The sequence below is a fragment of the Tamandua tetradactyla genome, chromosome 13, assembly GCF_023851605.1.
Source record: "Tamandua tetradactyla isolate mTamTet1 chromosome 13, mTamTet1.pri, whole genome shotgun sequence".
Classification (NCBI taxonomy): domain Eukaryota; kingdom Metazoa; phylum Chordata; class Mammalia; order Pilosa; family Myrmecophagidae; genus Tamandua; species Tamandua tetradactyla.
This window is the reverse complement of record NC_135339.1, coordinates 19,264,013-19,280,219: the sequence shown is the minus strand read 5'-3', so window position 1 is coordinate 19,280,219 and position 16,207 is coordinate 19,264,013. Positions and strand designations below refer to the sequence as shown.

Genomic DNA, 16,207 nt, shown 5'->3' with positions numbered 1-16,207 from the left:
ATGTGTGGATAGAAGTTTATTTTATCTTGTTCACTAAGCTTCGTTATAAATTGTTCAACAGGTTCTTTTTTTTGTTTGTTTTAATCCCTGGGACTCCGTGGACCTATCAAAAAGGTTACTTCATGGATTGTACCTTCATTCTTACACTCACTTAAGCATTCGTGCTGGCTTTCCCCAGCAAGATGGAAGTGTCTTTGGTGTTGGCTGGGCTGACCAGGAGCCCCCACAGGGCAGAATCTCAGGATATATTCTCAGGACCAAACAAAGTAACACAAAAGAAAAGTGGGAAGGGCTACATAAATATAAGGTCTTATAAGCAGAGCCTCACTACACCAAAACCATACAGTTTGGTGACAGAGAAAGACGGAGGTTAAGACAGTCCCCAGAGAGAATGGGGACTGGCTAGATCCTGAGAATGTTGGCATTTTGCTGGGAAACACTGAGAATAGGATTGAAAATTCATCCTTGGAGCAGACGCTTTGTAAGTCCATAAAAAAACAGAATCAGAGAGGACTAGGACTCACAATGCAAAGTTCCCCAAGATTTAGCAGAATCATAATTAAATCCAAAGGTCTCTGAGGTGGCACAGAGGATTTGGGAAGAGAGCCCTGATGTGGAGACCTTCAGCCTTTTCCATCCTCTTACATGGAGGTAAGAACACCAGATCTATTGAACAAATGACTGTCTTACAGTAGATACTGTAAATAAAAAGGACACCACCCAAATCCATCTAATAAGAGCATTTTATTTCTGAGAAATACAAAGGAGTAAAAGGGGAGGGAAAGGGAGAGACAGAGCCATCTGTCCTTGTAACTGATCACCACACTCACCTCCACAAAAGGTTGGTTCTGTTGGGGTTCACAGACTACACGCCCCAATCTACTTCCTGGGCCCTGGCGTAGAAGTTGGCCCAGTGCCGTGGAAGTTGGCAGGGTTGTCACCCCATGGTAAGATTAAAACTCCTGGAGAGAGAATGGAGAAATAAGCCTGGGAGCTGCAGATTTTTGGTTCAACACAAATATGGTCCAGAATTATTAAGAGTAAATATTTAAAAGGGACTTACCTTCTGTGGTATAACAACCAGGGTTTCCAAACTAAAAGGCTCCTCTCTTTCTTGGTAGGAAGACTGATGGAGGGAGGGTGTGGCATCACCTGTGGGGGACTCTAAAAGAACCCTCCATCCGAGACTATAAGTGCATGCGGACACGCGAAAGAACCTCATTTTCTCACAATTGGCTGATTTCCAGAGACAGGTTGTTGGAGGATTATTTTCTTTATTTTTCCTGACATGGCATTTTGGCCTCTGCACCCAAGTGCACAAAATCCTTTGGCTGGTGACCAGACAGCTTTGAGAAATTTGGAGTTCGGGTATTTATGAAATTGCCACCATTCTGAGCAACAGATAAACAGTGCTAAGCTCAGAATTCAGGTATACCGAGTTAACAGGGACCTCAAATGTGCTTTCCTAGTATCAAAGTCAGTATCCAACTCTACAAGAGATAGAGATAAGGGAGTTAAAACATTCTCATGGTAGACAATGAGGCAAAAAGCCCAAGACCATGTTGCCAGAGTTGTTGAGCTCACATCACAACAGAAAGGTTAGCTGGACTCTAGCTTCACTCACTCCCCAGATGCTGTCTATTTCAGACCTTCAATTACAGTAGTGGGAACACATGATGCAGACAAGTGAGGTAGGAAGAGGGAACCTGAAGGAAGCAGGGCAGCACTGGCTGCCATGTAGCAGACCTGCCCAGCGCCCTCTTCTGTCTCCTGCAAGGTCCTGACAATCTGTCACACAGATTTTGCCCCTAAACCTTCAGTTCCCTCAGTGGGCACCCAAGGGGGTCTGCTCAGGTGTCCCCTCTAGGGATTCCTGGATGGCCAAGGGCCTCCACCTTGGAGAGCCATCATGAACTCCTCCATCCCATCCCCACAACTTCACAAGTCAAGACGCATCAGTGTGTGGCGTTTCGGCTGAATATTCCATTGGGAAGTGAACTGGATAGTGTCATGCTTTCTCATTCGACCTCCAATATTAAAGCATTGGAAACCCTGATGAGAAAAGGACCCTGAAAGCATGGCAAGAAAGGCTCACACTCTTATCTGTTGCACGCAGTAGCTCTCCCACAGACTGTAAATTCACATCAAAGCCCTCTCCCCTCCTGACATCTTCCACACATATACTTCAGCAGGAAACAGCTATTTAAGAATAAATAATAGTCAGCAAGGTTTGAGCTCCGAAACTCCTATGCGAGCAGAATCAAACCAGCCTTCCTTCTGGCAGCCTCCCCATTCAGAAAATCAGCACGGAACAGCCCTGCCTCCCTCCAGAAGCCTCCGAACTTGGGAGGCCCTTGAAAGTTTGGTGTTAAGGTGAATAAACTGATCAATGTAAAGGCTCGTGACTGTTTTTGAGAAGAGAGCAAGAAAATGCATTTGAATACTCACTTTGACGAATCTATGAAGTATATTACAAGTGCACCAATGCTGAGAGCAAAGACTAAGACAACCTGCAAAAAAGAAAAGAAAAGAAAAATGTCATCACTTAAGAGCTGAAAACTGGGATGCTTATTTTTTGACATGCAGCCGCAACTCTGAAACAAGGCGCCGATTGCTTCTTGGTGCCTGCTTTGCAGTCTCTTCCGGCTGCTCCCACCTATCGCGTTGCTGTTGGCTCCTTATCCTGCAGGGGGCAGCAACCTTGCTCCCAGCCAACAGGTATCAGGTCAGACTTCTGTGTCCTATGACATTGAGTTTCTATCCGGGTCTATTGGCTCACAGTCGGGTTTCTCCACAATTGCAGTCAATAAACTTTAGTAGAAAAAGAACAGGTAAAAGTTTGGGCTGATAACAATTTTTCATATCATATGTAACCTCAGGCCAAAAGGAACTCCTACATAGAAATATCAAGTTTTAACAGCTTTACTGAGGTTTAATTTGCATACCATAAAATTCACCCATTTTAAATATATAAGTCATTGACTCGATTTGCTGTGCAACCATCACCATAATCCAGTTTTACATTATCAGCATCCCAGTAAGACCCTGCATGCCTGTTAACGGTTAATTCTGTTCCCACGCCCAGCTGCAGGCAACCACTAATCTACTTTCTGTCCCTACAGAATAATCAATTTGAAAAGCATAAATTTGTTTACACAAACTTTCGCATGTATATGTGTGTGCACATTAAATGTTCATTTCATATCTTTATACATAAGTGGTTATATACATGGTTATAAATATACGGTTATATATGGCTATTAAATATATATATGGTTGTAACACTTCTCAAATATTTAAGAAAACAGCTTATGTGCAAGAAGCCAAATGAAGTAATGCATCAGGCCAGTTATATGACCATTTTTATTCTTCTTTGCATGCTTCACTCAAAATTAATCACCACTGATATATATGACAGTTTTGGCATCTCCTTCTGTGGACACCTGACATACTAAAGTCCATCAAATGATGATGCAGCAGATTAGGCTGCTACTGACACTTCTGTCCTCATTCGTTCACAGAGGACTCTATTAGTGCAACTAAAGGGTGTTTAGAAATAAAAGAGATGCTAACAGCCAAGAACTAAGCTTGGGAACAAAAAGTAAACACACAGGTACATTGCACTCTAAGATCCTAAAGAGGCAGTGTCGCCTCAGGGTGTTCAGATGCTGAGGTCCCTCTGGCACTGACTGGAAGAATGAGACGGATGTCAGATTATATAAAGACTAGAAGCAAGGGTCACGCTCTCGTTGTGTGTGTGTGTGCGTGCGTGCGTGCACATGCAGGGGGAGGGGAGTGGAAAGAAAGAGAAAGAGAACCACAGGCATGCACATCCGTATCGTGTGTACATACCAAAGCATTTGATGGGAAATGAAATCTGCATGAGATATTTATTAAAATCACTGCAAAACTCCACGGAGTTAGTGGGGAGGGAAGGTGGCTACACGGGGAGGGAAAATGCCAGTCAAAACAATTGGACACTGTAAAAGGAATGGGCAGCTTCACAGCAACTTGATAAATTCTCCTTCTGAAAGGAAATCTCTCAACACACACACCACACGCACACACAGACAACTGGGGCTTATTTTATTCTTCCACTTGGTTTAATAACTGAAACACGTTCCAGCTGAATCCAAGAGAGCGCCGTCTTTTGTAATGACCATCGGCCAGTACTCACTCACACACACACACACACACACACACACACCTTGCCTCAGTATCTCCCCTCGCATACCTGCACGCCCACATTTCTTGCAAGGTGACAAGCAAAACCAAACAAAACCTAAACAGGCCCCTGCATTTTCCTCTGTTATCTGAATGAGGCAGCCAAGCAAACAGCTTAAGGTTAACTCTGATCTGAGCTGCTGTTAGTGAGACATAAGCAGTTTGATGGTGGCCTGGCCTCATTCTCAAAATGCTGCAAAGAGAAGGGATGTGGCCAGAACAGACAGGAAGGGTGGCCTTCATTCATAAGCAGCTGATCCAAGACGAATCCCTGTCGATTCAGCTCCATGTATATATCTGGAAATCCTGGGCCTCTGTCAAAGCTGGCCTTACGGGGCCGATGCCACTGAAACCCACAATTGTTGGAGGAGGGAGGGGAGGGGAGGGAAGGGGAAGGCAGGGTAGGATAGCGGAGGGGAAGGGACTGGAGAAGGGTGGGGAGGAGAGGGGGGAAAAATCCTTTCAAATGGCATTTGTACCACTGTGAAATGAACTTAAAATCTAAGTTCCTCTATGATGGCTGATAATTTCCCAGCATTGGGGTGGCCAAAGTGGCTGACACTAATTCGTCCCAGCTGCTTCTGTGATGGGGAATAATGCACTGCTTATTTAAAGTAAATCCCCCAGTGACAGGAGGGGTGAAGGAATCCTGTTGTCCTCTTAAGATGTGAACTCAAATATCAGCATCTCTCTGATGGAGTAAGAGGGAAAGAAATCCAGAGGGGGACATGACCTCCGAAGCTCCTGTGAACTGAGGGCTCTGAAGAGTGAGCCTCTGTTGGGTCCACGTGTTGAGCCCAAAAGCCTTTGTCTGGATGAAGGACACGGTGTTTCCAGAATGTTGCAAACCCACCACCCCCATCACCACCCCCCATCGCCCTCCTCACATGGAATGATTAATGTGGAGAGAATACGTTTCTCAGTATAAAGACAAGTATGTGCTATGATTTTTAAACTTGCTAAATGCCTCTTTATCATGTCAGGCTTGATTACAGTGTCAGCCTGGATCCAGGTGCTACAGAAAATAAATCAACCCCTTGGATTTGGCCATGAAAATAGGAACCCAATGGAGATTCAAGTCTACAGGGCCCTAGCAAAGCCAGCTAAGAGGGGACAGGGTCATTTCTCCAAGTGGCATGAGGGTAACAAACAGAGGCCAAGAGGGGCTAGTTCACTCCATCTCTCTCCCTCTCTCTCTCAAAAATCCCCCATTGACATTTGCACACCAGTGTTTATAGCAGCATTATTTACAATTGCAAAGAGGTGGAAACAGCCAAAATGGCCATCAACAGAAGAATGGCTAAACAAACTGTGGTATATACATACGATGGAATATTATGAAGCTTTTAGAAAGAATAAAGTTATGAAGTATGTAACAACATGGATGGACCTTGAGGACATTATGCTGAGTGAGACTAGCCAAAAACAAAAGGATAAATACTGTATGGTCTCACTGATATGAACTGACATTAGTGAATAAACTTGGAATATTTCGTTGGTAACAGAGACCATCAGGAGACAGAAATAGGGTAAGATACTGGGTAACTGGAGCTGAAGGGATACGGATTGTGCAACAGGACTGAATATAAAAACTCAGAAATGGACAGCACAATACTACCTAACTATAATACAATTATGTTAAAACACTGAATGAAGCTGCATGTGAGAATGATAGAGGGAGGAGGGCTGGGGGCATAAATGAAATCAGAAAGAAAGATAGATGTTAAAGATTGAGATGGTATAATCTAGGAATGCCTGGAGTGTATAATGATAGTGACTAAATGTATAAATTTTAAAAATGTTTGTGTATGAGGAAGAACAAAGGAATGTCATTACTGCAGGGTGCTGAAAATAGATGGTAATTAATATTTTAAAATTTTACCTTATGTGTGAGACCAAAGCAAAAAATGTTTATTTGGTACAAAATTTATATTTTGACTAGTACATTTCCTAATATAACTTATGTAGATAGCTTGATTGAACACCATAAGTACTTGGAATCTTGGGTAGGTCATGAGATTTTGTTGGTTTGTTCAGAGTGATGCCCTGATGAATCCTAGAGTGATTCAATCAGTGAGTAGAAAAGTATTTGCAAAGTCCCCTTCGGGGAATGGTGAGAATGGGGAGAAATTCAACTTCTACAAGTTGAATTCTTGATATTCTCACAAGCAGTGTGGACAACCAAAGCTATAGGCTGAGCCTCCAGTCTTGGGGTTTGTTCATATGAAACTTAACCCCACAAAGGATAGGTCAAGCCTACTTAAAATTAGGCCTAAGAGAGCCTCTTTTGTTGCTCAGATGTGGCCTCTCTCTCCAGCCAATACAACAAGCAAACTCACCACCCTCCACCTGTCTACATGGGACATGACTCCCAGGGGTGTGGACCTTCCTGGCAACGTGGGACAGAAATCCTGGGATGAGCTGAGACTCAGCATCAGGAGATTGAGAAAATCTTCTGGACCAAAAGGGGGAAGAGTGACATGAGACAAAGTGTCAATGGCTGAGAGATTCCAAACACAGTCGAGAGGTTATCCTGGAGGTTATTCTTACGCATTAAGTAGATATCACCTTGTTATTCAAGATGTAAAGGAGAGGTTGGAGGGAACTGCCTGAAAATGTAGAGCTGTGTTCTAGTAGCCATGTTTCTTGATAATGACTGAATAATGATATAGCTTTCACAATGTGACTGTGTGATTGTAAAAACCTTGCATCTGATGCCCCTTTTATCTACCTTGTCAACAGACGAGTAGAACATATGAAATAAAAATAAATAATAGGGGAAACAAATGTTAAAATAAATTTAGTTTGAAATGCTAGTGATCAATGAAAGTGAGGGGTAAGGGGTATGGTACGTACAATCTTTTTTTTTTCTGTTTTTGTTTTATTTTTCTGTTGTCTTTTTATTTCTTTTTATAAAGTGATACAAATGTTTTAAGAAATTATGAATATGCAACTAAGTGATGATATTGAGAATTACTGATTATATATGTAGAACGCAATGATCACATGTTAATGTTTTAGTTTGTTTGCTGTTAAATTTTTTTCAATTAATAAATTAATTTTTTTTTAAATCCCCCATTGTCTGGAAACTCTATCCTAAATATAAAAGAATCCAGTCCTACAACACAAAGTGTTTAGATTTTAGCCTAAATTGTGATGGTTATATTACAGAGCACTCCCCAGTAGTTTAAGTATTTATTTAACCTCTGTTGTGCAGAAGGTCCTTGGAAAGGCAAAAGAAGCAAATCTGCATGGAGTCATGAAATACACTGTTTTATAAAGTAACCCTTTCCTTACATGCAGAGACTGCCCCTAAGCTTTCACGTGATAAGTACTAAATTATATGGGATAGTCAACACATTAAGTCGTTGACCAAGTGGAACACTAAAAAATGCAAAAGGAGGTCGAGAAGGGAAGGAGCAACACGGGCTTTTGTCTCAAGATCTGCTTCCTTCTCAAGGTATCCTTTCTTCCAGCATGCTATGGCTACTCGAAAATTCCTTCAGTGAATGGGAAGGGTTCCTGGGAATCCTGCTGCGTGCTTCCACAGGCCAAGGGCTAAGGAGGAAGGGAGCCCAAGGGACATGCCTGGTAAGAGGAGGCCAGGAACAGCCCAAGGCTCTACGCAGCGGGAACATACTTGCCCTTCGGCAGCTCGGTCCGTAGAAGAATCCTTTATGCTGATTCAGCGCTTTACAAAGGATTGTCCCACCCACGGGTTTGCGGACACTGGTCTAATGGTTCAAGATGATTTGAACATTCCCTCTCAGAGCACAACTTCTGCTGCCGTTCCCTAGGGACGGCTCTCCTAACTCCCCACAGTGTGGGTTTGCCAAATCACCGCGCCTACCTTGGAAGGTGCTAATTGCCATATTCTTAGATTTACTAAAAACGCCCATATGCTGTGCAGGGATACAGCGTACTGAGTGATATTTATAGAGTGCCAGATTCCTAAAAACAAAAGCAAATTGATAAATGTCATTGGAACAATGGTGGTGGTGGGTCATCTATTTCCAAAACTCTAAGATCAAACAGTTCATGTGACTGCACACAAGACTGCCAGGAAAGCACACTCATGGTGTGTGTATATATATATATATATAAATATATAAAAATGTCTGTACCCAACATCTGACATGAGGAGTCTGAGGATAAATGGATAGTTGAGTAGGGAAATTCACACCCATCTCTATACATCGGAACCCCAGCAGGCCCAGAGGTTCTTCAAAATGCCTCAGAAAGTTCATAAAAATGGAAAATAGTGCGGTGAGGCAAAAATATTCCCACTCAGGCAGCTCTAAGGAAAAGACAGATTCAGTGTTTGAACACGGAGGCCAGAGAATTATGAAAGATGGCTCTGCAGAGACTCTGCCTGTTCAAGAAACTGGATTCGAATGGCCAGGTTTGCACTCAAATTACACACGGCTGCAAAGACCTGCAGAGGCAGATTTGGAGCCCAGGCTCCCAAATGCAGCCACCACCAAATTTTTACCACCTGAGTGTTCCTTAAAAAACAACAACAACAGCGATGCCCTCATCCAGTTTTGGGTCCAGGAAGCATTTGCTCACAGAAGTCTGAGCATCTTCTATTTTTAACAAGCTCCTCCAGTGCTTCTGATGCATGGCCAAGCTGGGAATCACTGAGTTAGAGCCATCAGGGGACACCACTTAAGCTCAAGTCAGAGATTAATTGATAAATGTCGCCTTCACAATTAGCCCATTAGAACATATGCAGGAGGCCTGCAGGCTAGTACTCTAAAAAGTACAGAGAGTGGAATGAATTCATACTCTCCTGGGCAGGTTTCGCACGTGCTGGTCAGCTCAGGGCAGAGCAAACGACCCTTATTAACGATTCCACAGGCTTGATAGGGACTAGCTGGCCACTGGAAGCAGTGACACTTCTCAGAAAACGGACAATGTCTTGTATACGATCCCAAAGGCACACAACTTTTTGTTTTTTAAATTGAGCTACAATTACTATCCAATAAAATTCACAGAAGAAAAACAATAAAAATAAATGTGAGCCCTCCCAAGGCAAAACAATCTGAGGACATTTTGTGTATGAGACACAACATCATTCCAATGTCAAAATTATAATGCTTGGTTGGATGAATTTCACAGCTCCAACAAACATTTATTGAACTCCTAGGCACAAGGTCCAGAATGAGAGAGTGGGAAATACAAAGCTAAGATAGCTGTCAGGCCTGGCTTTTGCCTTCAAGAAGTGTAGACCTTAAAAGCTAGAACTCCATAGAAGTTCCTTGTGAAATTTAGCAAGTGCTACATATAGATACAGACATATATATTCATATATGTCTATGTTTCTACCTATAGAAGGAGTCTGGGATGTGAAAGGAAGGAGAGGGTATGGAAGTAACACTACCCCCTTAGAAACTTCCAAAGTGGAAGGGGAATGGGGGAGTAAGAAAACCAAGGGAGAAGAAAAAGAATTCCTGATTGGTCCACCTGGCTATTCCAGGGATCTGCAGACACCAGTTGCAGGCAGTGGCTGACATGGCAGGAAGTCAGAAGGCCTGGGTTTGAATCTCAGCTCTGGCCCACTCAGCAGTATGCTCTTGAGCGCATCACCTAACTTCTGTGGGACTCGGTTTTCCAATCTGTGAAACGGCAGGATTGGAACAGATGATCATAAAGTGGGGACCTTGGTATGTTACCGCATACAGTGAAGAAAACTAAGAACTGCTTTGACACGAAACGGCAGCACTTTTCTATGTCAACTGTATACTGCCTGGGCATTATAATGCAGCATGATGACATTAATGCATGCCACTAAATCTGTGTCAGAGAGATGCGTTTATTTCATAAAACCACAAGTGCAATTCCCATGGAAAGTCAGATCCATGGTTTGTGTTTCCAGCATCCAACCAACAGCTCATGCAGCGAGTCACCCTACACAACCCAAAACAAACAAACAAAAGGCCACACCTTGGTGGGGGGCTGGGGAGGGGCTCTGGTCATCTCTTTCCTGGGTCTGTGTCCCCTCTAGGACATTTTAGGGAACCGAGTGGTGGTCTCACCCAGCCCTCTCCCCTCCTGCCTTGATAACTCTTTGAAAAGCCCACATTTCTGCAGGTTTTACTCCCAGAAGCTCAAGCTTTGAGTTTCAGTGCTTTCTTAAGGGAAAGAGAGAAGGATTTTTTTTCCTTCACAATGTGACAAATACAGTAATGTGCTTTTTCATCCCTAAACAATCATTAGTTCTCAATAGAAGATACAATCTTATGATCAAAAAGGTATTTTTCTTATTACAAATAACAAAAGATCTGAAAGTCAGCATTTTGACAGTGTCATTTAAACATCCAAAGGTCCCTCAAGTTTTCTATCTAATATCCTGGTGTATTACATTTGATTTATGGAAGTACTTATACAAAAATGCTGTAAATTGACTTACTGGAAACTAAGACTGCAAACAACAGTGTAAGTACAGATGTATTCAGGATGTAAGAAAGGAAAAAGAAAAAAAAAATGCCAGTAGTCTGTTTTTGGAATTATAGCATTACATTAAGATACATGGGACTTCTAGATAAGAATAAAACTGTGCTTTATTCATATATAAAGAGGCTTAGTAAAAGGGACAATGATTTCACAGGCATTTAAATCTTGTGCTTCCAAAAATGCAATACTATGAAGTCACTCAGGTAGGATGGACTAGATTTTTAGGATACATGATATAAATTGGAGAAAGGCCCAACTTAAATTGCTTCAAAAGGCTTCCTCTACTTTAAGTCTAAAGAAGAGACACCCTGACACAGCCTACACTCGTCCTGAAAAGTCTGGCTCCATTTTCCCTCTTTGGCTTTATCTCTTACTCCTTCTTCTGTAGGTTACAGTCACTCTGAAATTTCAGTTCGCCTCATTCACCATACCCCTTCCCCCCAGCTACCACAGGGCCTTTGCACGAAACATTTCCCTTGTCCCAGAAGACTTATCTCCCCCACAAAGACTACTCATCCTTCAAATCCCAGTTCCATTGTCACTTTCCTGCCCAACTGATGAGGAAAGGTTTCCATCAGTTTAATCTGTAACACTTCTTTATAGCACTTATCAAGCAAATTTCTTTTATGCAATCATTTGACTCATGCTTCTCTCCCCTATTGGACTGAAAGTCCTAGGAAGGCAGGGTGCATGTCCATTTTTATTCATCACTAAATTCCCAGAAGTGAATAAAATATCTCAATAGCTAGCAGTTGTTAAATAAATACTTGGAAAGTAGACTGAAGAATGAGTTTGGAAACTGGGTGTCGTGAAAGCAAAAGAGAGCTTAAAGGACACAGGTTACTCTCATTGAGCAGGACTTGGGCGTTCAAAACCTCAGGCAGAAGTGAGAGGCAGTTTCCGGGGATGACGGAATCCCGGGGGCACATGCTGAAGTAGAGTGGGGTGAAGAACATTCTGGGAGGAGTTTAAGGATCTGGCCAGCACAGGGGTCTGCTTGGAGAGTCACATGCCCAGGCTTGAAGGTCACAACTGGAGCTGAGCTCCAGAGCAGAAGGGCCAAGGACAGAGCCACCACTGACTGGTGCAGAGGGGTCTGGAGGTGGGTCACCAACAGTATCCGGAAGGCTAGGCAGAGGGGGACGTAGGGGGATGGCACAAGCCTCAAGAGAGAAGAGGTTTATACAGAAGGATGGAAGAGGCAATGGAGGGCCAGACTGTCCAGTGGTCCCTGGGACATGAACAAACAAGCAGTCTGCTTAGAGAGAGTGAGGGAAGTGAAGATTACAGGAAAACACAGGTTCAAGTAAGGTGCAAGATGTGGGAAGTATTGTGTGAGCATGTTGAGAATTTAGATTTAGGACAGGATTAGGGATCCGTCAAAAACAAATAGAAGCACATGACATGAAAGAGCTGAGACTCAGAGACACAAACAGCACATAAATACAAATACACAATAAGTGAATAAACATGCATGCATGTGAATACACCTGCAAACATACACTGCATAGGACACAGAGAAAAACATCTATTTTACTAATCACTAAGGCTGCCTCTCTATCAATATTTATCAACCAACTAAAGTTCCAGCAACTTGTCTCTGGCCATTTTCAAATGAGGTAATTTCAAAATGTATATAGATAAAAAAAAAAAAAAGCCCTGGAAACCGATCGGGCTCCTTCTTAAGTAACTACAAAGAACAAGTTTCCTATAAATAATGCATCAGCTGATATAGTGACATAATTAAGTAGAATAATGGGCTTTTTGGAGGGGAGGAGAATTTGACCAACATAAACAGATATAAAGGGTATAAATTCTTCCTGTTTTTTTATGCTCCCAAAGGTAGGATCTGGGACATTAATTATAAGCTAATTGCCTTTTCTTTTCCCTGCTGTAGGACCATATTGACATAACTCTAGGGCCAGAGCTCTGTGAACTTCTGAAGTTTGATGTTCCCCAATTGTTCTTGGGGTTTCATTTCAGATACAAGATTTTTGTTGACTATGCTTATCTCATTTTGCACAACATGAAAAATACAGAAAAAGTTCAATGTGTTCCTCCAAGGCCCCGACTTATCATAACTGAAATAAAAGATCAAAATGAGGGAAAGCAGTTATAACATTAATTCAGAAATTTTTCCCTAAAGCCTATGTCCTTCATCAGAAATCTTATGTCATTGCATCACAAAACTTAAAATGTTGCTTTTTGCATAATTTCATCAAGGGCTTTAGAACTGATGCATTGCCAAGCAAGACAAAATCTACCATTCGATGTTTAAAGTTTGAAAGACATTTTCTGTCTAATTATTGAAAAATCTTGGGGAAAAATTTCCATCTGCGGTGGTGCTCTCAAGTCTGCAGCTAATGAGCTTTTGGGGAAATTGTCTGGTTTAACCATATGTGAGGCTGGCCAATTGGAGTTTTAATTTAATTATGATCTTAAGAAGAGGAAACTTCTCTATAGCACTGAAACATTACCAGTTGCCACTCAATGTCATCAGGACTAAATTTATGATCATTTTTGCCCTCATCTTCAAACTTTGCCAGTTCCTAGATTATATATTAACAACAAAAAAGGCAAGGTATAGTTTGAGAATCTGCAAGTAGAATTCGGCAAGATATTTACATTTAAAACCTCAAATACAATTATGCTCACAAGTAGATACTAATACCTCTCCTTTCACTCACCCTGCACATTGCTAAGAACCTTGTATTATAAATGACCCTTTCCTCTTAGGGATGTTTGATTTTTATCCCTTAGTTCAAATTTCTCCATTCGTTCCCAGAATTCAACCCCATTTAGCCATGGACACCCTACAAGTCTCCCCATCTTTCCCCCCGACACCTCCCCTAGTCTATTCCTAGTGCCCACAGAAAGCTGTGAAATTCCTAGGGATAAGGGACTCTGTCTGGAGCCAGAATCTATTACTCTTCTTGTCATGGTAGCTGAGTCGCAGATATGATTGGGAGGTTTCAACGGGCCTCTGGTCCTACAACCACTTTAATAACCCATTAGCAATGTCCTCTATATGATAATGGAACAGATGCATGGCATGGGATCTCAGTCTCTGAACTTCAAAGCCAAGCTGAGTTAACAACCCGCCCACAGCCCCTCCATGGGCTAGTGGGACCTGAAAGGCACCCCCAGAAACGACGTGAAATTTCCACCTTCTACGGTGAGGATTTCTGCTAACCAAAGATCCTACTTTTAAAAAGCTTGACCAATATAAGCTAGAAAACGATGTCACCAAAGCCGCTCGGTCTCAAGGGAGTTGACCAAAGAAGAAAAGCAACCATCCAATTGGCCAATGGCATGAACGCCAACACGGACGAGGCTTCAATCTCAGCCACCCGCCCCAGCCCGCGCTTGGGCACAGATGGACCTGTTCACAGGCTTGGCTTGCTCAGACTCCTTCTCTCCAGAACTGACTGCTTGCTGCCCCTACAGTGTCCATAACATATAAGCTGGCCTTGACCAACACTATCTGAAATAAGAATGAAACTTGCAACTTCCTTTTGTTAAACTTGGCATTCTGTTGAAATCCAGGTCTCCAAATAGAAGGTACTGTGTCCACGTCTGACATCTTTCCCTTCCTCCCTCACCTCAAAGAAAATGCTTTTTGTATTTATCGGTGAATTCTCACAGATAAGCTACCCTTCCCAAAGGACGCAGAAAGTTTCACGAGATAGCGTCACTCAGACTCACCAATTCTTGCTCGGCATCTTGGAAAACCAGACAGCAGAATCAGCGGCACCAATCTCAGCACACTTAATTAAACTATGGTACCCTGTGTGAAGACAGAAAGCCCCACTAAACTCTGCATTGCTGCTGATTTAGAAAGAATGGAACACAGCCCCAGGTGCTGCTTCACTTACTGCAAGCATCTCACAAACTCCCTAGCATCCAGCAAGGATCAGATGCAAATAAGGCATAACTAAAGCTGTGTTTGGACACAGCCAGAAAACCACATGCTCCCCATTCAGGGGGCATTTGTTAAGCCAGGGTTGGGGGCAGAGCCTGTGTCAGGTACCACAAGCTTTCTCTCAGCACACACTTTGACCACACAAGAGGAGAAAAGACATCTGACCATGCAATCTCACTGCATTCCATAGTCACTTAAAAGGAGGAAGACCATTTGTGTGATGGTCAGGTTGGTTTCATGTTTCAGCAGCTCAAACAGACAGATTAAGCACATGCTTAGAGCATCAGCAAATCAGGGGGCCAGAAGATTTGGAAAAAGCTTTTCATTTCATATTATTTTTAAAAGTTGCATCATCGTTATCAGGGAGAAATCAAAACTGAGTTGGACTTCCTTAAGTTTCTCATAAGTTTTTTTCCATGTTTAAAATGTGTGTGTCAGGGAGAGCCATATTTTTTGGATTTAAGGGCTCTTATTGTCATAATCCAGGTCTTCCTTTCAGCACAGTCTTGGTCTGATCAGTTAATCCCTCTCCCCATCCGCTGAATTAAAAAGATCATTCTGCTCAAAAATTAATTCCTAAGGACTCCACACACATTCAACATTGTTCATTCATTCATTCCACAAAGTTACTGAGTGTCAACTATGGACTCAGGATTGAGATACAAAGGGATACAGAGTTGAAGATTTCTGCTGCTTTATAGAACTTGAACTCTAGTTTTAATTCTTGTTGTGCAAAGCTGGATGAAGAGATGCCAACGTGAGGTCTGCAGCATCAAAAGCTTTTAGAGATTAAAAAATAAAATAAAATAACATCATCATCATCATAATAAAGCCTTTTGAGATGTTCCTGCCCTGAAGAGTGAGTCTCAAACTTGAGGGTGCTTTAGAATTATTTGGAGGACCTGTATAACACACCAATTGCTTAACTTCATCCCAGAGTTTCTGATTCAGCAGGTCTGGGTTGGGGCCCAAGGATTTGCATTTCTAACAAATTCCAGGCGATGCTGACCCAGTTGGTTCAGGGACCACCTTTAAAGAACCATTGCCTTAAGCTATCATAAAAGAAAATAGTTCATCCTTTCAAGATGCTCTTTTTCCTTTGAATATGTGTGTAAAAATATTTATAGTTTGTTAAGTTTAAGAACTTTCTACTTGGACAAAATCTCCTTAAAAGATTTATAAAAAGCCACTTTGGAAACTCCTGGAAGGAAGACAACTGGTTGGAACTCTTTCTCCTGAAATGTCCAAAATCATTTTCATAGCCTAGTTTGATGGGCTAGACAATGTGAGCAAGGTGGCTTCTCTCTGTTTTTAATTTAAATTGATTTATTTTCTTCATAGAAAGATACCACAAGAATGTAGCGATGGTGTCACTGTTGATAATAAAACTCAGAATCCCCCCACTTCAAATAGATAGGTTTCTATTTCTGAAGATATGCTTCTCCCCACCTAACAGTGAGAATCCTCCAACAATGGAATGGGCTCTAACATGTGGTAATGAGCTTTCTGTCCCTGGGCATATTCAAATAGATGCAGGAGATTATCTGCCAGCTGTGCCACAGGAGGAATCTCCTTATTATATAAGAGTGTTGACTTCTGATGCCA

At 42.2% G+C, this 16,207-nt stretch overlaps 1 protein-coding gene across 9 annotated transcripts in view; it reads right to left on the bottom strand.

The window, feature by feature from the left end:
* KCNMA1 (potassium calcium-activated channel subfamily M alpha 1) overlaps nt 1–16,207 on the bottom strand; it is a 767,272-nt gene that overhangs the window by 402,058 nt on the left and 349,007 nt on the right. For all 9 annotated transcript variants that reach the window (XM_077124801.1, XM_077124802.1, XM_077124800.1 and 6 more), the window contains one exon: nt 2,449–2,510. In XM_077124801.1, the coding sequence (XP_076980916.1) occupies nt 2,449–2,510 (62 nt within the window). The remainder of the gene's footprint in view (nt 1–2,448; nt 2,511–16,207) is intronic.